This window comes from Nerophis ophidion, linkage group LG04, assembly GCF_033978795.1.
Source record: "Nerophis ophidion isolate RoL-2023_Sa linkage group LG04, RoL_Noph_v1.0, whole genome shotgun sequence".
NCBI classification, from domain to species: domain Eukaryota; kingdom Metazoa; phylum Chordata; class Actinopteri; order Syngnathiformes; family Syngnathidae; genus Nerophis; species Nerophis ophidion.
Window position 1 is genome coordinate 18083568 of NC_084614.1, and position 27422 is coordinate 18110989.

A 27422-nucleotide genomic window follows, 5' to 3' on the forward strand; every position below is an offset into this window, starting at 1 on the left:
GTTACACAACTGCAATAACAAGAATAAACATACTGTTAAATGTATGCTCTCTGGCAATGTTATCATTTTAAATGTTAAATGGCTTATTACTGTTGAAAGGGCTCATTAGCCCTTATTAGATGATGTGGCCTGGCATATTGGACCACAGAGGTTCATTTTTGTTTTTGTTTACCCTGCAGTTGGAAAGTCTTCTATGCCAGCTGATACTTTAAGATGATTAAAGCGGAATATGTTATTAAAGAAAAAGAAGGATTAGTTACAGTGAAAAGACAGTTGGAAATTCCAACTGTATGGCAGGGTGCATGTTTTACACTGCACATAGTCTCATTCTCAATCTCATTGATTGAGTTCACAAATTCAAAGGCATTGTTTTTGCTTCGCCAGCTTTCTGGTATACTCGCATACTTTGCCACGTGATCGTGGATTTGTTGAACTGACAGCATTGATGTATTCATTTTGATGGCAAGTAAAATGTTGTCAATGACCACGTTGACTTGCTTGGGGTCACATTTTGTTTTGTGTGACAGCTTGTTCCTTTTCTCTTTGTCTTTTGCCTTTTCCTGCATTAATGTACCAATCCCCGGTCCCATCTTGAGTCCTCATACAATTCCAACAGCTTTCAAATGACTTTTCTGCAGAATGTGACACTTGAGGTAGTCCAACTTTCATTCAGTCCACATTTTTCCCTCGGAAAACTAATTTGCTGCTTTAGCTTCGCGGCATGTTTTGCAGAGTAGACCCTTCTCACTCGAAAAAGAAAAAAATCTCACCCAGTTTCACTGCTTGCTCTTCTATTTGAACATACTCCGACAGCCATTCCATCTTAAAAGAACCGCATTTCTTTTTTACATTGGCTTGGTGAGTGGATGTCTCGGTGCCTATTTGTTTCGCCATGATAAGGGGTTATTGTCAATATCAATAGTGTCAATGCTATGATTGGCTGCGTAGCTTAAGTGAACTGAATCATATCATTGGCCGGACACCTGTCACTCACTGAGTTACGTTGCAAAATGGTACAGAAAACAACATTATTATTATTATTATTGGTTTAATTGATTAGAAAAGATTAGGACTAATATTAGATATTAATTAATACATTTATGTTGAATTTTATTTTATGCGCTGCATAGATTTTCTTGTGCGCTGAGAATGTGCGAGCAGTGCGCGATTGTCCAAGTGCGCAGCTTAGAGGGAACATTGGTAATGAGTAATAACATCCAGTCTACACCCAAGCATATTCGGATTTACCCTTAACTGAACTGGACTGCTTTGTGGAAACGTGACCTCTGAGGAGACCTTAAAGGGGAACTCCACTTTTTGGGGGAAATAATGCCTATCATTCACAATCATTATGACCGACAAGAACACACTTTTCTTTTTTTTTCTTTTTTTAAAGTGATAAAACACGCTTGAAAGATGTGGATAATAGGAGTCAGTGTTGTAGCCTTCAAAACCTCTAAAATAACTTCAAAACCCTCCATCACCATTTTATATACACAGTGCAAATATATATATAATGTAGTAACAGACACATTCATAACAATATGGTCAATATTTACCGTATTTTGATCACTTTAATCGTTTCCGGGACTGATTTACAGCCCCGGATTCATTTCTGTTTCCACAGCATTGCCTGTCTGACTTCTACCAAAATGTTTGTTCCTACTTCCAAAATCAAACACGAGCGTGTTTTCTAATCCTGTCAGACTTTGCAACAGACAACAAACAAGACCATTTTTGAACGAATGGGGATTTACAACTTTATACTTTTGAAGCTAAATAAACTGCTGTTTATGGAAGCGAGCATGAAATAAAGTGAGAGTGAGGTGAAAGCGATTTTGATGCTATAAATATGGAACTTGGAGCAAAGCTGTATTTACATAAATGGATTGCTTAGCCAAAATCAACAGGAAACGTCCACGGCCAGCTGGACCAAACGAACAACTGTCGAGTGAGTCACTTTAATATCCATCATGATACACGCAGCATGCCATGCGTGTTAGTACAACGCTGCTTGGCTAGCTCAGCTATGTACATACAAAACATGAAATGTAGGCTAATACCTTACGGATAATGTAATATGATTGATCATGTTTTTCAGTCAATAACAAATTGGTGTTGTATCACATTGTGTTGTGCATTACTAATGCAAAGGAGTTTCGTGTTGTTGTAGAAGCTAGCTTATCTCTTGCCGTAGTTAGCTTTTATGGCTAATACCATGTTCCTCAGTGTTCGCTCTGACAATGTCGATTCGGCTTGGTTATAAGTAAATGAAGTATTGACTGTTTTTTAATGCATTTTTAAAGAGATTTAGAGGTAGAACTGATTGTTCCAATTAGCAGTATTGTTGGCCACCTAGAACAAGTCGATTCTTATACGTTTTAAAGTGAAAATATATGTATATTTTGTCTTCTTGTCTCTCATGATGACTGGGACTGATGGGCTAAAGTCCCAAAAAAGTAAAACTTTAAAGTTACAGTAAAGTGCAGGAATAAAACACACCTGCACGGAGCAAGATAACCTGGTCATCGAGGGGCAATTCGGAGAAGTGGGGGATCCTCTTGGCCCACTCCACCAGTGTGAAGAGCTGCTTGTCTGCAGCCTGACAGATATTTGTGACAGGATCGTTGGGCTAAGGAAGCATGGTGAGGAAGATATCATATAATCACATACACACATAAGTGAATCAACTCAACAAGAAACTAAATTTATTCTGTTAGCACAAGGGCAACTCAAAGTGTGGCTACTCACAGAGCTCCCTCCAGAGCTTCCGTCGGCGTGAAGCTCCGTTTTCTGCTCCACAGCCACCTCAGCCCCCAATATCTTTTCTACTGGCATCTCCTCGTTGACGCCGCTGGTGGACTCAACCTCGCCTTCGCGCTCCCGGTTCCTCTGACGCTCCTCTTGAACGGCTGGGAGGTAGGAGGGGTGGGAGATTAAGGGTGAACAACCACAGAACATAGCCGACGAGAAGAAATGAAATAATGGGAGAGAACGAATGTGGGTGATGGGATTCAGTAGAGGAAGAACAGGGCAGGAAAAAAGAGCGGCAAAAAGCAGGAACGACATGAAGTTGTTCCGAATCAGCAGGGGAAGAGGCAAACAAGAAAAGAGGCTAAACTGATTTTTCCAGAAACATGCAAAAGCACAGTAAGAGGTCATATGCAACACAGGCATAATTGAAAATTATCAGTATATCAGCACACATGTAATGATACAGCTTGCTAGGAAAACCATTGTTTCCCTGAGGTTTACAGCTTTAGGGGAACGGGAGGCAGAAACACGTGCACACATGCATTTGCGCATTTTAACCGACTGCAATGTCATCGCTCCTCAACAGTTGCATTGGGGTGCACATGTGCAGTGTGTGAGGTTTAGGGAGGGATTGAGCTCATACCAGATATACACATGCACCCGTTCAGTGTAGCCATTAATTTTTACACACTTTGATAGCAGAACGCAACAGAACAACAAATTCACAAAATAAAAAATAAAACCTGTCATAAATGTGATCGTTCTTCCGCACGCGCATACAGATAGACAGCATGTAAATAAAATAAATACGGCTAAGCTGCACAATTCCCTAGTGGTTAAAATTTTGGCCCAATGTCATAAGCTCAAGGGTTCAAATCTGCATTTAGGGGTCTTTTCGGAGTTGCATGTGTGGGCGACTGGGCATGGGTTTTCTCCCGAGTCCCCTGGTTTCCTCCCAGGCTATTTGGAGACTATAATTGTCATAGGTGTGAATGATTGTTTGTCTGTATGTATGTATCCTGTGATTGGCTGGCAAGTAGTCAAGGATGTACCCCGCCCCTCAATTGAAGTCAGCTGGGATAGGCTCCAGCCAACCCATGACCCTAATGAGGTCAAGCAACATAGAAAACAAATGGAAAGTTTGTTTGATAAAATAACAGTGTATACACATGTCAGGGTTTCCCACACATTCATTTATTTGTGGCGGCCCACCACGAAAGAATTACGGCTGCAACAAATAAAAAATTGTTTTCTTTTTTCGGCTTTTGACTCGCTTGACCGCTCATAAAAGCAATGGGACTCTGTCTGTGAATGGAGCTTTTAGTTACATATTATATAAATATGTAAATATTATATAAATATGTATATAAATATGTTCATAAAGTGTTGTAAGTATATTCCAACTCCGCGTTCTTCTTGGTCATCGCCGCCGCCGCCGCCCCCCCGACATCATTATTTTATTTTCAAATGTATTATTAGCCTGTGAAAAAAGTTTATTTTGATATTTACCTGAGAAAGCTGCAAATAAAAAAAGAGGCATTCAATTTTTATTTAAATTTTATTTCATATGCCATTGATATCTTTTAATTATTATCATTATTATTATTATTATTATTGGAAACTCGATTTTGCATGTCACTATAATGTTATATAAGCCTTGCTTGTTCAATATTCAATGCAAAACTTGTTTGGGTCCCTATTAAAAGGTTAATTTGTTCAACCTTGGCCCGCCGCTTTATTCAGTTTTAAATTTTGGCCCACTCTATATTTGAGTTTGAAACTCCTGCTCTAAGTTGTCTTAACACTCGTAACTACTAAAAATCAGATCTTGATAGTCCACCATTCTCACTGGACAACTCGCAAACATAACTAAATGTTGGCAGTTTATAAATGTACAGTATCTAAACGTCAAGAAATTTAAGTGGAAACCCTGCCAATATGTTCCTCAAAAGGCTCACACATTCCTGAAGCAACACGTTGCTCGTTATAAGACAAGGAGCACACTATCGCGGCCCTTCACTCGCTTGCTCATTCACACACGTGCACGCACCCGTTCCCCCCCTCTTGTCCTTACATCTGCTGTTCATCTTAGCCACTGCAGAAGGGGAGAGGGGGATGAGAGGAAACAAAAGGAGGAGGAGGAGAGGGGGAAAGGGGGTTAGTGTTTGCAAAGCTTAGCCACCCCCATCTCCCCCTCTAACACAACTCGCATAAGCCCCGGCAGCAGAAATATTAGCACCGACTTCACCACCGCTCTCATTCATCTTTCGGTGGGTTAAAAAATTCTAACTCCATTGGCGAGTTCATCCCAAAACAAAGCCAATTGCTGCAACACATGTGCACCTCAAAAATGTAGCCCGTGAAGCCGTGGATAGAAGAAAGAAGCTCCTCAGTGGAGAGCTGCTACACTTCATTAGTTTAGGAGTTTTAATCCAAGACGCTGGTAACAATCAACTCAGCTCAAATGGAGAAACCATAAAGCGTCTCCACGGCTGCCAAGACAACATCTGAGACAACTAAGTCTAAAGAGAGACGCTTTGATGGATGCAAACACCTTCCTGTGCTTTGCTTACCTTCTCTCTTCATGCCCATGGCCAGGCACTTCTGGTAGCGGCAGTACTGGCAGCGGTTCCTCTGCCTCTTGTCCACCATGCAGTCTTTATTGTCCCGGCATGTGTAGGTCAGGTCTTTACGCACCGTCCGCTTGAAGAAACCTTTGCAGCCCTCACAGCTGTGAACACCGTAGTGCTTTCCTGGTGGAACAACATGCAAACGGACACACTAAACATGTCTGTCCAACTCAATTTGTGAAGACGCTTCAAAATATTTTTTTCCCCCAAACATATTCCTAGCCCCTTCCGGCTCTGTCACTGATAAGAATATAATTGCAACTTTCCCTGGACCTTATCACAGTCCCCCGTGGCACACAGTGTTCTTACTAGGTTCAATTCCCGTTCTAAGATTTCTTTTAGACAGTTTTGCCGTTTTATGTTTTAACTATATAAAATTTCGCACTACAAAAATATATTGAACAATTTATTTTCAACTCATTTGTTTTAGCACAAAGAATGCATCAGATTAAATTTTAATTTGATTGAAAAAAGTATGAAAATAGTTTAACAAATAAAAAAAATGGGAACAATTCTACTTGTAACCCAAGTTTAACCAGGGACGGCCCTGGTGTGTCAGCCATGCAAGTCCTGTTTGAGTTAGTCCTTTGAGCTGACAAATAGATTCTAGTACTTAACGGTATCAATTTTCAGTACGTAAATGTGTGTTAATAAAATGTTCATTGTTTGATAATTCAATTAGATTTTTAAATGTAACAGTTAAAAAATGAGATGATTATGATAACTGTGCTGTCCAGTTGTTACATTGTTTTCTGTTTCCATTTCAGTCTTATTTGCAGTGCAGTTGCACTTTCAAGACATGTGATGGCAGTACTGTATAGGCTATCTAAGGTATGTTGTCTATCAAGGAAATAGCATTTTTTAGGAAGCTAAATGTGTTACGTTGTGTCCTACAAAGTGTTTGTACTTTAAGTATTGTGCTTATTTCACACCAGCTGTTTGGTTGTAACATTCATCTTAGTTGTGGTTTTAAATACCAAATTTGGAGGTGTTGAAATCTCCATATAAAATCCATCCATCCATCCATTTTCTACTGCTTGTCTCTTTCAGGGTCATGGGGGGTGCTGGAGCCATTCTCAGATGCATTCAGGCGGAAGGTGGGGTACATCCTGGATAAGTCGTTACCTCACCGCAGGGCCAACGCAGACAACATTCACACTCACATTCACACACTAGGGCCAATTTAGTGTTGCCAATCAACCTATCCCCAAGTGCATGTCTTTGAAGGTGCAAGGAAGCCGAAGTACCCTCCTGAGGCAACCCACGCAGTCACGGGGAGAACATGCAAACTCCACACAAAAAGACCCTGAACCCGGGGATCGAACCCAGGACCTTTGTATTGTGAGGCATATGCACCAACCCCTGTTTCACTGTGCTGCCCCTATGTAAAATCCCTAATGCTAATAGTAGCAAGTCTATCGCAAATCCAATGTAAATTAGCATCAAGCTAGTGCATTTTCGAAGATTTGAAAACAGGACAAGCAGCAGAAAATGGATGGATGAGTGGAAGACTGGAGCCTTACTTTACCTTCAAGTGTTTTATAGCAAGCATATTTGCTTTGTATGTGTTGAAAGTTGCAAAATTACTTAGGAATTTGGCTGAGTGCACCCTTAGTGTTTGTCCGCCTGTTTAAGTCTGGAACCAGACGTGACGTCAGGTGCAACAAAGGTATCTAAATATGCCACGGTTTGATTCTGTGTGAATTGTTACCCGACGGAATTTGCTCAGTGCCTATGAAAGTACCGAAATCAAGACCCATCCTTAGTTCTTCCACAGCAAACTTCACTAAGCATACCTCGTGTACGGGTCACAAAAAAAGATCATACCCAAAGGTGTATAGGTAATTACCAAATCGGATTTTGACAACTTATTTTTTAGTTTTAACTTAAAGATGTCATGTTTTCACTTTGACAGAACCTGGAGAAGAATCCGAACATCTGCATCATGGTACAAAGTAGAGATGTCCGATAATGGCTTTTTTGACGACATCCGATTTTCCAACATTGTCCGACTCTTAATTACCGATTCCGATATCAACCGATACCGATATATACAGTCGTGGAATTAACACATTTGTATGCCTAATTTTGTTGTAATACATTAAACAGTGTAACAAGGTTCTCCAAAATAAATCAACTTAACTTATGGCATATTTATTATTAAAGTCACAAAGTGCATTATTTTTCTTTAACATGCCTCAAAACAGCAGCTTGGAATTTTGGACACTATCTCCTTGAGAGAGAGCATTAGGAGGTTGAGGTGGGCGGTGTATATTGTAGCGTCCCGGAAGAGTAAGTTCTGCAAGGGTTTCTGGGTATTTCTTCTGTTGTGTTTATGTTGTGTTACGGTGCGGATGTTGTCCTGAAATGTGTTTGTCATTCTTGTTTGGTGTGGGTTCACAGTGTGGCGCATATTTAGAGGGGCGGCATGGCGTAGTGGGTAGAGCTGCTATGCCAGAAACCTGAGGGTTGCAGGTTCACTTCCTGCCTATTGACATCCAAATCGCTGCCATTGTGTCCTTGGGCAGGACAATTCACCCTTGCCCCCGGTGCCGCTCACACTGGTGAATGAATGATAGGTGGTGGTCGGAGGGGCCGTAGGCGCAAACTGGCAGCCATGCTTCCGTCAGTCTACCACAGGGCAGCTGTGGCTACACATGTAGCTTATCACCACCAGGTGTGAATGAATGATGGGTTCCCAATTCTCTGAGCGCTTTGAGTATCTAATAACAGAAAAGCGCGATATAAATCTAATCCATTATTATTGTTATTATATTTGTAACAGTGTTAAAGTTGTTCATACGGCCAGCCTCAGTGTGACCTGTATGGCTGTTGAGCAAGTATGACTACATTCACTTGTGTGTGTGAAAAGCCGTAGATATTATGAGACTGGGAGGCACGCAAAGGAAGTGCCTTTAAGGTTTATTGGCGCACTGTACTTCTCCCTATGTCTGTGTAAACAGCGGCATTTTAAGAAGTCATAAATTTTACTTTTTAAAACCGATACCGATAATTTTCGATATTACATTTTAAAGCATTTATCGACCGATAATATCGGCACTCCGATATTATCGGACATCCCTATTACAAAGTCAATCCTAACTTGGATGTATGGGGGTTATTAAGGTATCAGTGACGTCGGCCTGACAGTGAGGAGGACAAAGATGAGGCGTAGTCACCAGAGGATCGGTCTCCACAGATGGCGCAAAGGCGTTTTTGGGACAGCATCGGTCCCGGGCTTTGCGACGACAGCTGCTTCAAGCCCAGTGGAGGTTTGACGTCATCGGAACTGCTCACCGCGTGAAGTCCTGACATGGACACCGTTGAATTTATCTGAACAAAAAAAACAAAAACGGCAGAGGATGACAACTGGACCCTTTGCAAGTCAATAAAAATCTGAGGGCAATCTTGGAACAGAACATCTCGACAGTGGACTGAAATAAGAGCAGCTCACTTACTTGCGGGCTGCTGATGGGCCCATAGCCGACTGACGGCGTGCCGGGCAGGCAAGGGGAGCCCAGCGAGGAGCTGATGACCGAAAAGGGGGAGCCGATGCTACTGATGGGGCTATTGACGCCAGCGCTGGTGATGGGAGGCAGGGAGGTCATGGAGGCTGCTCCTGATGGAACCAGCTGAGGCGAGCGCTGGCCGGACGGGGGGGACGATACAGACGAACTGTCCGGACTCTGAGAATCTGGTGGCAAATGACAAAGCGGGATATCACCAAGTTGTATAATCATATACAGTACCTGACAGAATATTACACGCATGGCGAAAATGCACAAAACGACCATTTTTATAAATTTAAATATCTCCAGACCTATTTAAATACATTGAAACAAAATGTTTTTAAAACATTAAACTGTTTCTTAAACAACTGATGGCTCGGGAAGTTGAAGCATAGGTGACATAATTGCCCATGTCGCATCCACAAAAAAAAGTTCAACAATTATGTTTAGAAACACAAATTTACTTTTTTCTGTTGCTTCTTTTGAGATTGCATTTACTTTGTATCCCACAAAAGACATAACTGCCTGTGTGTGCTTTCAGATGGGAAGGGGACCAATAGCAGCAAGGTTGAAGAGTGATATGTGACTTCATATCTCTACAAGCATCCTTTAAGGCTAGTAAATGTTACTGGATTTGTCGCAAGTCACTTTTTTTGAAAAAGAGAATTTAGAAGGGTCGGAATATTTGCTCAACAGAGCGACAAGGTCGTTATGTTGGCAACACTGATCCGTTCTGCTGTGTTGTAGTATTCTCGGGGGCAGATATGGTGCGTATGAGGTGCATTAAGAAGCAGAGTAACGATGCCTTCTACTGTACAGCTATATTTACTCGCAGTCCCATTATAATGTATTTAATAGCAAAGGTGAACAGGTGGGACCAAATGCATTTAAATAAATAACTGTATGGGAGAGACAGTTTAAAATCAGCACCCAAACACTACGATATATGCTTGAACTCGAATAATGCAAGTAAAACGATGCAAAGTATATTGATCTACAGCCGTCCTGAAACAACACCATGTTACTAGCAGCTAGGGCTGGGCGATATGGCTTTTTTTAATAGCTCGATATTTTTAGGCTATATAACGATAAACGATATATATCTCCATATTTTGGCTTAGCGTTGAATGAACACTTGATGCATATAATCACACAAGTATGATGATTCGATGTGTCTACATTAAAACAATCTTGTTCATACTGCATTAATAGATGCTCATTTTAAACGTTCATGCAGAGCGGGAAATCACAAATAAGTCAATTGACCAAAACTGTATTTATTTAACAGTTATTAAGCAGTGGCACAAACATTCATGTCATTTCAAAACAGAAAGTGCAAGATTGTCAGAGACATTTTAAATAACAAGCTATAAGTGCACTTTTGTGCATGATGTCACTAAGATGACATATCAAAACAACACTAAAGTAAAGTACACTCTTTTAACAGAACACCACTACAATGATTTAAAACAAATAAAGTGCACTTTTGTACATGATTTCACACAAATTATTTCAATAACTGTCAAATAAAAATGAGCTTCATAATAGGAAATCAATTCTTTATGCCTTACTGCGGATGTTATCTCCCTATGTTGTTGACTATTTTTTTCATACGGTGTTGATGTGGAAATGGTTGCCTCGGCATGGAGATGTTGAAATGCGGAGTAAGCACTCTTCACTCTATACCAGGTGACTTTTTAAATGATGCTACATATTAGCAGTAATGCTACTTTTTGTAGCAACGCTTTTGCCCCACACTTGACAAATTACGGTTGTCTGTTCGACATATTCCAACTTGAAGCCAAACTACCGCAAGACGATGGCTGTTTTTGTTGGGAATTAATTATTTCTTAATTTTACCAGATTTTTAACTTCTTTCTCTCGTATTACCACTCGCACCACAGTTAACGTTACCCATGCTGCTACATCGCTGATCCGCGGGGGTGCCTACAGTGTAATGTCAGCAGCTAAAATCAACTGCATGAGAACGTATACTCGAATATCACGATATAGTCATTTTCTATTTCGCACAGAGACAAATCCGCGATATATCGAGTATATCGATGTATCGCCCAGCTCTACTTTGCTTTCACATCTTGTGTTCAGTACTAAGCACAATGAAGAGTAAGAATATTTTATTTTTAGGGCTGTGCAACTAAACTCTATAGAGATTATGAAACATAAAGACAAAACCAGTCTAGATGTGATTGTTAGACATTCTAATCTGATTCAATTGAACCAGAAAGCATCAACAATCGTTATCTTCAAAAATTGTTATCAAAGAGTTCAAGCACCTCATTGCAAACTGGCTACATTTTATTATTTGAATACTTGGCGTGACAATGCTGCCATTTATTGGTTAATTTTACCGCAGCATTGCATGGTGTGTTCCATTTGTCATGAGAAGTCGGAACTTTCGAGTTCCCTAGTCGGAATTTTCAACTGGAACGCCGCTTAAGGTGGGGTTTCCCACTCGGAAAGGCGGAGCATCCGCACCACACCCGCAAAGATGGCTGCTCTGAATGTAAACAATAATCCATCCATCAATCCGTTTTCCACCGCATGTCCCTCTCGGATTGCAGGGTTAAGGCTAAGGCCTATCCTTAAGCTTCTATAATATCCGCTATTAGCACTTCTGATTAGTTTTTGTCGTGTTAAATAAGCCATATATGATGTCATATTTTTATGGTAACGTAACTGTAGTGTAAAGTACTTTTTTTCATGTAGTACATATGTTCAGCCCAGCCCTACTAGTGGCCAATCAGTGCCTCCAAAAATTTTAATCGCCCTGTTATTGGTGAGTCTTTCAGCCAATAACATCAATCCGACATCATCTGGGTAGTTCCCCATTTCAAGCCACTTTAACTGGTTTGGGAACATGTAGGAGGTTGAAAAATGTTGATTTTTTTCCCCCCATACTTCGTAGCTTAAAAAAACCCTGACTTGGCGAGACTCTTAGTGCATTCCGTTAAACCTTGGAAGTTTGAAGGAGGAGCTGAGAATGACGTCAGAGTTGCGCGTGTTCCAGTTACGATGTAAGAAATCAAGATGGCCACATCTACGAAAGCTATTCCTGTGCTTGCCTTGTCTAAATATAAACAACTTTTGGGGAAAATATCTTGTGTGACATCATGCACAAAAGTACAATTTTTTGGTTTTTAACTATTGTAGTGGCGTTCTGTACAAAAAGTACACTTTAATGTAGTGTTGTTTTGATAAGTCATCTTGGTGACATTCACAAAAGTGCACTTAAAGCTTCTTTTAAAATGTCTCTGACAATCTTGCACTTTCTGTTTTGGAAATTACATAAATGTTTGTGCAACTGCTTAATAACTGTTTATAAATACAGTTTTGGTAGATTGACTTAGTTGTGATTTCCCTCTCTGCATGGAAGTTTAAAATGAGCATATATTTTTGCAATATGAACATCAACGTTTTAATGTAGACACATAGAATCATCATAAAGCTGTGATTATATGCATTAAGTGTTCATTCAAGGCTAAGGCAAAAATATCAGGATATATATCGTGTATCGTGAAATGGCTTAAAAAACATCGAGATATCAATAAAATGCCATATCGCTCTGCACTCGAGCAAAGTAGGAGAAAAAATGTGGTCATTCTCACCTCTGCTGTCTCCCATTCAGTGTTGTTTTGATAAGTCAACTTGGTGACATTCACAAAAGTGCACTTAAAGCTTGTTTTAAAATGTATCTGACAATCTTGCACGATCTGTTTTGGAAATGACATGAATGTTTGTGCAACTGCTTAATAACTGTTTAATAAATACAGTTTTGGTAGATTGACTTAGTTGTGATTTCCCTCTCTGCATTGAAGTTTAAAATGAGCTTATATCAATGCAATATGAACAAGAAAGTTTTAATGTAGACACATAGAATCATCATAAAGATGTGATTATATGCATCAACTGTTCACTCCAGGCTATGGCAAAAATATCGAAATATATATCGTGTCATGGCCTAAAAATCATCGAGATATTAATAAAATGCCATATCGCTCTGCACTGGGGCAAAGTAGGAGAAAACAATGTGGTCATTCTCACCTCTGCTGTCTCCCATTTAGTGTTGTTTTGATAAGTCATCTTGGTGACATTCACAAAAGTGCACTTAAAGCTTGTTTTAAAATGTATCTGACAATCTTGCACTTTCTGTTTTGGAAATGACATGAATGTTTTTGCAACTGCTTAATAACTGTTTAATAAATACGGTTTTGGTAGATTGACTTAGTTGTGATTTCCCTTTATGCATGGAAGTTTAAAATGAGCATATATTAATGCAATATGAACAAGAATGTTTTAATGTAGACACATAGAATCATCATAAAGCTGTGATTATATGCATCAAACGTTCATTCAAGAGTAAGGCAAAAAATATCGAGATATATATCGTGTGTCGTGACATGGCCTAAAAAAACATCGAGATATTAATAAAATGCCGTATCGCTCTGCACTCGAGCAAAGTAAGAGAAAAAATGTGGTCATTCTCACCTCTGCTGTCTCCCATTTAGTGTTGTTTTGAAAAGTCATCTTGGTAACATTCACAAAAGTGCACTTAAAGCTTGTTTTAAAATGTACCTGACAATCTTGCACTTTCTGTTTTGGAAATGACATGAATGTTTGTGAAACTGCTTAATAACTGTTTAAATAAATACAGTTTTGGTAGATTGACTTAGTTGTGATTTCCCGCTATGCATGGAAGTTTAAAATGAGCATATATTAATGCAATATGAACAACAACGTTTTTATGTAGACATATAGAATCATCATAAAGCTGTGATTATATGTCTCAAGTGTTCATTCAAGGTTAAGGCAAAAATATCGAGATGTATGTCGTGTATCGTGACAGGGCCTAAAAAACATCGAGATATTGATACAATGCCATATCCCTCTGAACTAGAGCAAAGTAGGAGAAAAAATGTGGTCATTCTCACCTCTGCTGTCTCCCATTCAGTGTTGTTTTGATAAGTCATCTTGGTGACATTCACAAAAGTGCACTTAAAGCTTGTTTTAAAATGTATCTGACAATCTTGCACTTTCTGTTTTGGAAATGACATGAATGTTTGTGCAACTGCTTAATAACTGTTTAATAAATACAGTTTTGGTAGATTGACTTAGTTGTGATTTCCCTCTCTGCATGGAAGTTTAAAATGAGCATATATAAATGCAATAAACAAGAATGTTTTAATGTAGACACATAGAATCATCATATTGCTGTGATTATATGCATCAAGTGTTCATTCAAGGTTAAGGCAAAAATATCGAGATATATATCGTGTCAGGGCCTAAAAAACATTGAGATATTAATAAAATGCCATATCGCTCTGCACTCGGGCAAAGTAGGAGAAAACAATGTGGTCATTTTCACCTCTGCTGTCTCCCATTTAGCATTGTTTTGATAAGTCATCTTGGTGACATTCACAAAAGTGCACTTAAAGCTTGTTTTAAAATGTATCTGACAATCTTGCACTTTCTGTTTTGGAAATGACATGAATGTTTGTGCCACTGCTTAATAACTGTTTAATAAATACGGTTTTGGTAGATTGACTTAGTTGTGATGTCCCTCTCTGCATGGAACTTTAAAATGAGCTTATATTAATGCAATATGAACAAGAATGTTTTAATGTAGACACAGAATTATTATAAAGCTGTGATTATATGCTTCAAGTGTTCATTCAAGGCTAAGGTAAAAATATCGAGATATTTTTCGTGTATCGTGACATGGCCTAAAAAACCTCGAGATACTAATAAAATGCCATATCGCTCTGCACTAGAGCAAAGTAGGACTTAAACAATGTGGTCATTCTCACCTCTGCTGTCTCCCATTCAGTGTTGTTTTGATAAGTCATCTTGGTGACATTTACAAAAGTGCATTTGAAGCTTGTTTTAAAATGTATCTGACAATCTTGCACTTTCTGTTTTGGAAATGACATGAGTGTTTGTGTCACTGCTTAATAACTGTTTAATAAATACAGTTTTGGTAGATTGACTTAGTTGTGATTTCCCTCTCTGCATGGAAGTTTAAAATGAGCATATATAAATGCAATAAACAAGAATGTTTTAATGTATACACATAGAATCATCATAAAGCTGTGATTATATGCATCAAGTGTTCATTCAAGGCTAAGGCAAAAATATCGAGATATATATCGTGTATTGTGACATGGCCTAAAAAACATCGAGATATTAATAAAATGCCATATCGCTCTGCACTAGAGCAAGGTAAGAGAAAACAATGTGGTCATTCTCACCTCTGCTGTCTCCCATTCAGTGTTGTTTTGATAAGTCAACTTGGTGACATTCACAAAAGTGCACTTAAAGCTTGTTTTAAAATGTATCTGAGAATCTTGCACTTTCTGTTTTGGAAATGGCATGAATGTTTGTGCAACTGCTTAATAACTGTTTAATAAATACAGTTTTGGTAGATTGATTTAGTTGTGATTTCCCTCTCTGCATGGAAGTTTTAGATGAGCTTATATTAATGCAATATGAACAAGAATGTTTTAATGTACACACAGAAAATCATCATATTGCTGTGATGATATGTATCAGGTGTTCATTCAAGGCTAAGGCAAAAATTTGAGATACCATGTTTCCTGGAATTGCCGCCGGTGCGCTAATTAATGTAAAACCTCTTCTCACTCCTGCGCTTACCAAAGGCATGCGGTAAAAGTAAGCATGCGCTAATTATTTTAAAACCTCTTCTCACTACGGCACATACCAAAGGCATGCAGTAAAACGTTTAGTGTGATGTAAGCTTGGACCTTAAATCCTACTGAATAGCTCTTAATCTTCTTCCCTTTATGCGATTTCAAATTACCGGTATTACAATCAGCCTCCTCCATTTTGAAAATGATGACAGGGGAAGTGTCACTCGTGACGTCACGAGTTTGACCAGGCGGTAATACTAAGCATGCGCTAATTATTTTGAGAAGCGAGTTTGACCCGGCAGTAACTCAAGGCAGGCGCATACTATTTGCCCTGCGGCAATTCAAATACATTTGCTATATATCGTGTATCATGACATGGCCTAAAAAAAATTGAGATGTTAATACAATGTCATATCGCTCTGCACTAGAGCAAAGTAGGAAAAAACAATGAGGTCATTCTGTCTGTCGGTGTTGGCCCTGCGATGAAGTGGCGACTTGTCCTGGGTGTACGCCGCCTTCCGCCCGATTGTACTTGCACCCCCCGCGACCCCAGAAGGAATAGGCGGTAGGAAATGGATGGATGGATGGCATTCTCACCTCTGCTGTCTCCCATGGTGCGGCCGGTCCTTTGCACGCCGGAGAGCCTGCGTGTCTGCACCCAGCTGTCAAACTCTAGACCGCGGACTGGGGCCCGGGCCCGGGCCGCAGCTGCTTTGAGGGCAACCAAAAACGGCTCTGAAATGTCAACACGGGGAGGGGTGCATTAGCCAACGCACACGTATTTTAAAGTCGACAAACGTTTGTTTATTAATATAAAAATAAAAATAATTATGTGTTTAGGTGGAGCCCCGCTTCGTTCAATTTAGCCTACCCTTAGCTCAAAGCTAGCAAGCTAGCGCTGTTGACTATTGCCACACTAATGAAAATTATTTTCAGTAACTCTATCTTTTTGGGCAAATATGAACGCACGCCGTGCCTTTATGAGAAGAATTGCCACAAGCTGCATATTTATGCTTTCAAAATGAAAAAAACAAGCTAAAACGCTTAGCAAACTAGCGCGGGTGTCTGAAAAGGCAGTGATGGCGCAAAACAACTACTTTAAAATTAGCTTCTCATAATTCGACTAAATACATTTAGTGGAAATACATGCAGATTACTGACGTTTCGCGGCGTGGCTTCCTCGCATGAATCGATGCTCGGTCCCCCCCCCCCGGGTGTCTTGTCTGGCTCCCCCTCACACACGCACTCACTCGGGCCCGCAGACGTCCCTCCCTCCCCCGGCATCAAAACACGGTGACGCTGGTGGAAGAGCGCTGGGCCGTGCGCGCACACGCACGCACACACCGACAGAGTGGGCGCGTGCGTGTGACCGCGAGCACGCGGACGCATCCCCGAGGGGTCATGATGGGGTCAAGAAAAGTTCGGCCCCGTTGCTGCAAAGGTTACCAGAGGACAACACAAAGACGACTTGTGATATTTTTGCCTTGAAAGCCATGTATGATCAGTTTCAGAGTTTGGTCCTCGTTGCCGGCAGTAAGTCAGACTTGTTTCCAGTGAGGGTTGGACTCCGCCAAGGGTGCCCTTTGTCAGCGATTCTGTTCATAACTTTTATGGACAGAATTTCTAGGCGCAGTCAAGGCGTCGAGGGGCTCCGGTTTGGTGGCCGCGGGATTAGGTCTCTGCTTTTTACAGATGATGTGGTCCTGATGGCTTCATCTGGCCGGGATCTTCAGCTCTCTTCAGCCAGTGTGAAGCAATCGGGATAAGAATCAGCACCTCCAACTCCGAGTCCATGGTTCTCTCCCGGAAAAGGGTGGAGTGCCATCTCCGGGTTGGGGAGGAGACCCTGGCCCAAGTGGAGGAGTTCAAGTACCTAGGAGTCTTGTTCATGAGTGAGGGAAGAGTGGATCGTGAGATCGACAGGTGGAGCGGTGCGGCGTCTTCAGTAATGCGGACGTTGTACCGATCCGTTGTGGTGAAGAAGGAGCTGAGCCGGAAGGCAAAGCTCTCAATTTACCGGTCCATCTACGTTCCCATCCTCACCTATGGTCATGAGCTTTGGGTCATGACCGAAAGGATAAGATCACGGGTACAAGCTGCCGAAATGAGTTTCCTCCGCCGGGTGGCGGGGCTCTCCCTTAGAGATGGAGCCATATGAGGTGGCTCGGGCATCTGGTCAGGATGCCACCGGAACGCATCCCTAGGGAGGTGTTTAGGGCACGTCCAACCGTTAGGAGGCCACGGGGAAGACCCAGGACACGTTGGGAAGACTATGTCTCCCGGCTGGCCTGGGAATGTCTCGAAATCCCCCGGGAAGAGCTAGACGAAATGGCAGGCGAGAGGGAAGTCTGGGCTTCCCTGCTTAGGCTGCTGCCCCCGCGACCCGACCTCGGATAACCGGAAGAAGATGGATGGATGAATGGGCCTACTGAAATGAGATTTTCTTATTGAAACGGGGATAGCAGGTCCATTCTATGTGTCATACTTGATCCTTTCGCGATATTGCCATATTTTTGCTGAAAGGATTTAGTAGAGAACATCGACGATAAAGTTCGCTACTTTTGGTCGGCAATAAAAAAAGCCTTGCCTGTACCGGAAGTAGCAGACGATGTTGGCTTGACATTACCGGTTGTAGGGCTCGTCACATCCTCACATTGTTTACAATCATAGCCACCAACAGCAAGAGCGATTCGGACTGAGAAAGCGACAATTTCCCCATTAATTTGAGCAAGGATGAAAGATTCGTGGATGAGGAAAGTTAGAGTGAAGCACACACAAAAAAAGGCGACGGCAGTGTAAGCGATTCAGATGTTATTAGACAGATTCACTAGGATAATTCTGGAAAATCCCTTATCTGCTTATTGTGTTAATAGTGTTTTAGTGAGATTATAAAGTCTTACCTGAAAGTCGGAGTGCTGCGGTGAACGCCAGTGTCTCTCAGAATAGCCAATGGAGGAGCCAAGATAACAGCTGCCTTTTTGACAGCTACAGGAGGAGGTCGCGTAATCCACTGAAGTCTCCGGTAAGAGCCGACTTAATATCACAATTTTCCCATCCAAAAACTTGCTGGTTGACGCAGAGAAACCTGTTCGCTTGACCGCTCTGTGTTAAAGCTTCACAACAAACAAAGAAACACCGGCTGTGTTTCGGTGCTAAAGGCAGCCACAATCCACCGCTTTCCACCAACAGCATTCTTCTTTATAGTCCCCAGGTGTCGAACTTAAGGCCCAGGGGCTAAATCTGGCCCGCCACATGATTTTTCATAAGGCCCAAAGGAAGCCTGGAAATAGTATGCGTCAAAAGGTACTTTATCTTTCCTAACCCAAAAGAGAGGTTGTAAATAAAGTATGGATTTTTCGTCTTTGTGCAGTTCCCCTGTTCTTTCCAATGTCATTTGTCTCCTTAGTATGATTTCAACAGTCTTCTTCTCTTCTGATGCTGTCCACACTGTGTAGAGGTTTCCCTCTTGTGGTGGATTCTCCTGACGGCGACAATTTGAATCAAGTTTTTTATTGACATAAACCTCAGGGAGTGGCTTGCTTTCCAGCAATATATGTTTGACTTTCCAGTCCGGCGTGTCCCTCTCTGTGTGCGTGTGCTCACCAGCAACTCCAACTCCAACAACGTGTCTCGGACCGGCTGCTGCTAATAAGGGAGACAGGTGATTAGATAACCAGTTCCAGCTGGGCAATCCATTCACCTGCCGCTGCCTTACACACTCCGCTCCGCGGCAGGCCCGCAGACCACGTCCCCCTCCACACACTGGTTCCACCATTTTCAAGTATTCACACAACAAACGAGCTAGCTTTTTTTCCAAAAGTAAAGACACACAGGTATGAAACTTGTTTGCCTTTATTTCCTTTATCCATCCATCCATATTCTTCCGTTTATCCATGCCTAAGCAGGGATGCCCAGACTTCCTTCTTCCCAGCCACTTAGTCCAGCATGCTTTTAATTTTTTGCGGCTCCAGACAGATTTTTTGGGGGGGGGGGGGGGGTCCAATATGGCTTTTTCAACATTTTGGGTGGTTAGGGTACTTACACTTTTAGACCAGTTGATCTGCCGTTTCTTTTCTGCTCTGCCTCCCTCTCCTTCATGGAGAAGGGGGGCACAGATTCAATGAGGTGCTAGCTGTCCAAAGTCGGGACCCAGGGTGGACCACTCATCTGTGCATCAGTCAGGGACGTCTCTGCGCTGCTGACCTGTCTACGCTCAAGATGATCTCCTGCTGGCCCCACTGTGGACTGGACTCCCACTATTATGTTGGATCCACTATGGACTGGACTCCCACTATTATGTTGGATCCACTATGGACTGGACTCCCACTATTATGTTAGATCCACTATGGACTGGACTCTCACTATTATGTTAGATCAGCTATGGACTGGACTCTCACTATTATGTTAGATCAGCTATGGACTGGACTCTCACACTATTATGTTAGATCCACTATGGACTGGACTCCCACTATTATGTTAGATCCACTATGGACTGGACTCCCACTATTATGTTAGATCCACTATGGACTGGACTCTCACAATATCATGCTAGATCCACTATGGACTGGACTCCCACTATTACGTTAGATCCACTATGGACTGGACTCTCACAATATTATGCTAGATCCACTTGACGTCCATTGCACCGGCCACATCTGCGGTCCCCTCCAAGGTTTCTCACTGTCAGTTTTTCCTTGCCCTAATTTGTGATCTGAGCCGTTGTGGCTTGTGCAGCCCTTTGAGACATACGAGTAAACATTAATTGATTGATTGACTTTGATTGATTGGTTGACATCTTGTAATCTGATTTAATCATTTAAAAGATATGTAGTCATACATTCCAAAATATATATATAAAAAAAACCTTAATATTTACTTAAGTTTTTAAAGCAAGCCTCAAAAGGGACAAGCGGTAGAAAATGGATGGATAGATTATACTCTCTAGTACCCCACCTCCTATTTCGCCTTTGTCGCTTCACCCCTCGCTTTATGATGGACGACGGAGCGTTAAATAACCAATCCAATATGCTAAGAAATCAATAGTGTGATTTTTAACTGGGCTGTATTCATCACAGAAATACCCTAAAGGGGGAGTGGGCAGCCACTGTGCAGCGCTCTGGGATCTGCAGGTCATAGGTCAGCATCCCTGCTTGGGCGACCCTGCAAGGAAAGCAGTGTCTCGTCCAGGGACACAATGACTAAACACAATTTGGACCGCCAACCCCCCCATTAATTGGAATACCCTCTCTAATAAGTTGTATTATTTGCACCAGGATTTAATTTCACCTTTTTGCTTTTTTCCCCACTTTTTTTAAATTTTTAGAATGCATTTTGTCAGGGGTATTTGTTGACAAACCCCAAGATGCAGAGATGGAGGCAGGGATGAAGTGAGCAAACACGATTTTAATATAAATGCTAAGACAAAACCAAACAAAGGGTTCAAACCAAAAGCGCGCACGTGGGCGGATAAAAAACAAAAGGCCTTTAGCATAAAAGCTAACAAGAAACAAAAAGGAACTTTAGCATGGAAGCTAGAGGATAACAAACAGAAAAACTGGAAATAGCTATGGCTAACAAAAACAGCTTACCGCTACGATGACCAGGACAAGATGTAGCACGACAGGTAATAGCTGAAATGATGCCAGACACGACAGGTAGCAAAGACACAAGAGTGACATGTGGCAACGACAAAACAAACGACAATACAATGATCCAGCAACTGACACAAGACAAAGGAGGTACAAATAGGAGCCGGCTGATTGGCAACAGGTGTGGCCAGATGCCAATCAGCCGCAGCTGAAGGGGAACACAGCACTCAGGGAACAAGACAGGAAACTGACAAAATAAGAGCACTAGACAGGAACTAAGGACAGGAAATACTAAACATACTGAGGAGGAACACAGCACTCAGGGAACAAGACAGGAAGCCTGACAAATTAAGAGCACTTGACAGGAACTAAAATACAGGAAATACTAAACACAGGAAACAGACAAATGCAGAGGAAAAAACTAAAACATAGACCAACTGTCAGGGGCAAGCTTGACACACTTAAAAATTCAGGAAGATGCTGAAAATAGAATACATTGATTAATTGATTGATTGACACATTTATTAGTAGATTGCACAGCTCAGTACATATTCCGTACAATTGACCACTAAATGGTAACACCCAAATATGTTTTTCAACTTGTTTAAGTCGGGGTCCACGTTAATCAATTCATGGTACATCACAATCACATTAAAAGTCAATGTCTTTGAAGATGCACATGAGTCTTGCTAACTTCCTGGAAGTTTCCGTTTTGTTCTGTAAACTTGAAGACAAACGTTTTTTTGGGCCTTGTGTGTGTGTAGCATTTTTCTTATGCATTTGTTGTATTTCCTGCAGCGTTTATGTACATCTATCAATCAATGTTTACTTATATAGCCTTAAATCACAAGTGTCTCAAAGGGCTGCACGAGCCACAACGACATCCTGGGCTCAGATCCCAATGGGATTGGGTCGAGTTTTCATCAAAACTTGGAAAACTCGCCAACAAAACTCAATGTACATGTCATGGTTTGAATATGAACCAATTAGCGATATCGTTATTATAAGTGCTAACGTATACAAATTACTTTTAGCGGCACCTCGATCACAGAGAGGTAACTAGCTTATGCAGCTACATTGAGAATAGAATAGAATAGAATGGACTTTGTCGTTAGAGATGTCCGATAATATCGGACTGCCGATATTATCGGTCGATAGATGCTTTAAACTGCAATATCGGAAGTTATCGGTATCAGTATTGACATGAAAGCTGCAGCGTTACACGGTTACATTTCTTTAATGGTGTTTGCGTGGCTTTTGGTTTAGGATAATTTTTCTTTGTTTCTCTCTAGTTTGTGCAACAATTTGTTTGTCTAACTTTTAGAGTTTATATGTAATTTCCGTTTTATAGATGTTTGTGTTAATAATCATAACCAGCCTCAAACATTTCAAAATCCCCCTAAAATTGCCTCCACTGTTTGAGCTGGTTTGTCCTACAAAAATAAGCCTTACTATTAAAGTTTTTCAGTTAAGTTATTGTACATACAAATTCCTACTTACATACACAGAATTATACCTACATATATACACACACATTCATTATTAAATACATACGCGTACACAAAAGGTACTCAAGCACATACATAGGTACCTGCACTCCCACATATATACACATCACGGTACATACATCCACACGCACATTCGCTGCATAAACATACATATACACATAATATACATATACTATCACATACAATGGGGCAAAAAAGTACTTAGTCAGCCACCGATTGTGCAAGATCTCCCACTTAAAATGTTGACAGCGGTCTCTAATTTTCATCATAGGTACACTTCAACTGTGAGAGACAGAATGTGAAAAAAAAACTCCAGGAATTCACATTGTAGGAATTTTAATGAATTTATTTGTAAATTATGGTGGAAAATAAGTATTTGGTCAACCATTCAAAGCTCTCACTGATGGAAGGAGGTTTTGGCTCAAAATCTCACGATACATGGCCCCATTCATTCTTTCCTTAACACGGATCAATCGTCCTGTCCCCTTAGCAGAAAAACAGCCCCAAAGCATGATGTTTCCACCCCCATGCTTCACAGTAGGTATGGTGTTCTTGGGATGCAACTCAGTATTCTTCTTCCTCCAAACACGACGAGTTGAGTTTATACCAAAATGGATACATGGATGATACAGCAGAGGATTGGGAGAATGTCATGTGGTCAGATGAAACCAAAATAGAACTTTTTGGTATAAACTCAACTCGTCATGTTTGGAGGAAGACGAATACTGAGTTGCATCCCAAGAACACCATAACTACTGTGAAGCATGGGGGTGGAAAACATCATGCTGGGGCTGCTTTTCTGCTAAGGGGACAGGACGATTGATCCGTGTTAAGGAAAGAATGATTGGGGACATGTATTGTGAGATTCTGAGCCAAAACGTCCTTCCATCAGTGAGCTTTGAATGGTTGACCAAATACTTATTTTCCTCCATAATTTACAAATAAATTCTTCAAAATTCCTACAATATGAATTTGTGGAATTTTTTTTCACATTCTGTCTCTCACAGTTGAAGTGTACCTATGATAAAAAATTCTAGATCTCTGTCATCATTTTAAGTGGGAGAACTTGCACAATCGGTGGCTGACTAAATACTTTTTTGCCCCACTGTATACGTATGTACACTAATGCAGTGGTTCTTAACCTGAGTTCAATCGAACCCTGGGGGTTCGGTGAGTTGGCCTCAGGGGTTCAAACTTTTCCCTATCGGCGTATTATGGATACCCCCAAACAATGTTCCCTCTAATTTTCCTTCAGATTTGCAGTTGTCCAATTTGTTGTCAGTTCATGCACTGTGTTGGTTTTGTTCTTTGAACAAGGTTAATTTTATGCACCAGTAAAAAAACAGATAACTTTGTCTTGAATTTTGAAAAAATATTGTGTGTGTGTGTATATATATATATATATATATATATATATATATATATATATATATATATATATATATATATATGTTTTTCAAACAGACAGAACAACTTTTTTTTGTCAATATCGGCTGCTGAGTTTCGGTTTTTAATGATTTCTGCTGGTGGTGTGCCTTGGGATTTTTTTCAATGAAAACAATCTGCCTTGGCTCAAAAAAGGTTGAAAAAACACTGCTTTAGCATATCAGTATGTGGAATTTAAATAATGGAATGGATTAAGTAAAGAAGTTAAAAATTATACTGATATGATCCAGTTTAAGAGGTTGTTCAAATTAATAGTGCTCACAAAGAATTATGAAAAATACTTTCAACCTTATTGAAAATAAGGTTGAAAGTATCTCAGTATGTTAATGACTAAATTAATTGATTACATATTAGAAATATGTTGTGTGTACTAATTCACAGAATTTATTTTATTATAAAAAGGTCAATAAATGAAGTGGGAAAGGGGCAGGATTAAATAAGATTTGCTTCTTCGTACTCCTTTTCGGACATGATGTAAAGTGAAATGATATGAAACTGTGATGTATTATACTGTAAGTGTGTTCGTGTTCGAAATAAACTAAAGAAAGGAAGAAAAAACAAGAACATTTGCCTGAGTAGCTGGACAGGACCAAAAAAAAAAAGTTTTTATGTTACTGCTGCTTTATAATTTCTATGTTATTTATTTCTATGTTGTTTAACATGAATTGATTAACGTGGACCCCGACTTAAACAAGTTGAAAAACTTATTCGGGTGTTACCATTTAATGGTCAATTGTACGGAATATGCAATCTACTAATAAAAGTATCAATCAATCAATCAATCAAATTATTAAAATGGTAATATTTATAACCAGTCACCCAAACCATGTCAAAATCTCTCCCAAACACTTTTTTTTTTTTTGTCCAACTCATCAAACGTAACACAAATAAATGGGTCAAGTTTGGGGTTAGTTTGACAAGTTGGGGGATTGGGGGGGCTGGTTATAAATTATCACAAGTTGATAACAAAACTATATTAGTTCAACCAGGGCTCGGCAACCTTCAGCATACAAAAAGCCATTTGAGCCCATTTCCCACCAAAGTTAACCCACCTAAACTCTGTTTGAGCCCTAAAATTACAACACTAATTTTAATTTCATTACATTTGAGATATAGTATTTATGAAATTAAACACTAGACAGAATATGACATAGCTCTGATCAGCTTTCCGCAGCAGTTCCGAAACTGCTCTTAATAGTATTTTTACGCAAATACTGTTTGTTCTGGAAATGTATTTCCACATTTGATTTTTTTGTTGTTTGCTATTTTCACCCCACATAATAAGCACACAGGTGAACCAACCTCGTCAATAGTAAACTCAAATGAAACTGTCCATGTAACATTAAATGTTTTATTTTCATCAGAAATGTTTCTCTTTTTGATTTGTCCATTGCTAATATCCTGGGGGTTGACCATTAAAAACAATGCAATTGCTTGGCAACAAAAGATGACGCAAAGGGGGTGTTAGATACCGTATTTTTCGGAATATAAGTCGCTCTGTAGCAGGGGTCACCAACCTTTTTGAAACCAAGAGCTACTTCTTGGGTACTGATAAATGGGAAGGGCTACCAGTTTGATACACACTTAAATAAATTTGCCAGATATAGCCAATTTGCTAAATTTACCTTTAACTTTATGTTATTATTAATAATTAATGATATTTATCTTTGTGGAAACACTGATCATCGTAATGATTTCTCACAATAAATATATATTTTTGATGACATGTTTTAAAATCCAATCTGCACTTTGTTAGCATATCAATTTGGACCAAGCTATATTTCTAACAAAGACAAATCATTATTTCTTCTATATTTTCCAGAACAAAAATTTGAAAAGAAATTCAAAAGACTTTGAAGTAAGATTTAAATTTGATTCTACAGATTTTTTTTAGATTTGCCAGAATATTTTTTTAGAATTTTAATCATAAGTTTGAAAAAATATTTCCCTAATATTCTTCGTCGAAAAAACAGAAGCTAAAATGAAGAATTAAATAAAAATGTATTTATTATTCTTTACAATAAAAAAAATAAATTTACTTGAACATTGATTTAGAATGTCAGGAAAGAAGAGGAAGGAATTTAAAAGGTAAAAAGGTATATGTGTTTACAAATCATAAAATTATTTTTAAGGTTGTATTTTTTCTCTAAAATTATCTTTCTGAAAGTTATAAGAAGCAAAGTAAAAAAATAAATGAATTTATTTAAACAAGTGAAGACCAAGTCTTTAAAATATTTTCTTGGATTTTCAAATTCTATTTAAGTTTTGTCTCTCTTTGAATTAAAAATGTCAAGCAAAGCAAGACTAGCGTTCTAGTAAATAAATAAGATTTAAAAAAATAGAGGCAGCTCACTGGTAAGTGCTGCTATTTGAGCTATTTTTAGAACAGTCCAGTGGGCTACTCATCTGGTCCTTACGGGCTACCTGGTGCCGCGTTTGTGACCCCTGCTCTGGAGTATAAGTCGCACCTGCCGAAAATGCATAATAAAGAAGGAAAAAAACAAATATAAGTCGCACTGGCGTATAAACCGCATTTTTGGGGGTAAATTTATTTGATAAAACCCAACACCAAGAATAGACATTTGAAAGGAAAATTAAAATAAATAAAAAATAGTGAACAACAGGCTGAATATAAGGCATAAATAACCAACTGAGAAGGTGCCTGGTATGTTAACATAACATATTATGGTAAGAGTCATTCAAATAACTATAACATATAGAACATGCTATACGTTTACCAAACAATCTGTCACTCCTAATCGCTAAATCCCATGAAATCTTATACGTCTAGCCTCTTACGTGAATGAGCTAAATAATATTATTTGATATTTTACGGTAACGTGTATAATAATTTCATACATAAGTCGCTCCTGAGTATAAGTCGCACCCCCGGGCAAACTATGAAAAAAAAATGCGACTTATGGTCCGAAAAATACAGTACATTTCAATAGACACAATATTGCAAGATCACAAACTTTAAAATAAAAACGGCTACTTTAAAATAGACTAACTAAATACAATCAAATAAATTCAAATTAAATAGCCATTATTTATTTTAATTTAAAAGCCAAAGGGAGCCAGGCTGGAGGCGTGGAAGAGCCGCGGGTTGCAGACCCCTGAGTTAAATCAAATCAAATCAACTTTATTTATAGAGTACATTTAAAATTTACCACAGGGGTTAGCCAAAGTGCTGTACAATGGGCAGGTTAAAAGATAATACGAGAACCGAGCAAACACAACACAACACAAACAGAACATGATAAAAAATAAATAAATAAAACATAAAAACAGGTTCACAGCAGGTGTATTATTGGGCGCCATA

At 39.8% G+C, this 27422-nt stretch overlaps 1 protein-coding gene across 6 annotated transcripts in view; it reads right to left on the bottom strand.

The window, feature by feature from the left end:
- Positions 1-16876, bottom strand: part of rxrba (retinoid x receptor, beta a) — a 32109-nt gene extending 15233 nt beyond the window's left edge. For 2 of the 6 annotated variants that reach the window (XM_061897308.1, XM_061897306.1), the window contains exons 1-8: positions 16720-16876; positions 16156-16293; positions 8843-9078; positions 8564-8717; positions 5328-5507; positions 4829-4849; positions 2752-2912; positions 2503-2632 (exon numbers count right to left, since the gene is read on the bottom strand). In XM_061897308.1, coding sequence (XP_061753292.1) covers positions 2503-2632; positions 2752-2912; positions 4829-4849; positions 5328-5507; positions 8564-8717; positions 8843-9078; positions 16156-16293; positions 16720-16744 — 1045 coding nt within the window. In that variant the 5' untranslated portion in view covers positions 16745-16876. Of the gene's footprint in view, positions 1-2502; positions 2633-2751; positions 2913-4828; positions 4850-5327; positions 5508-8563; positions 8718-8842; positions 9079-12519; positions 12545-16155; positions 16294-16719 lie in introns of those variants that run through there. The other 4 variants (XM_061897309.1, XM_061897307.1, XM_061897310.1 and 1 more) reach the window with 3 other exon arrangements.
- Positions 16877-27422: the final 10546 nt, after the last annotated feature.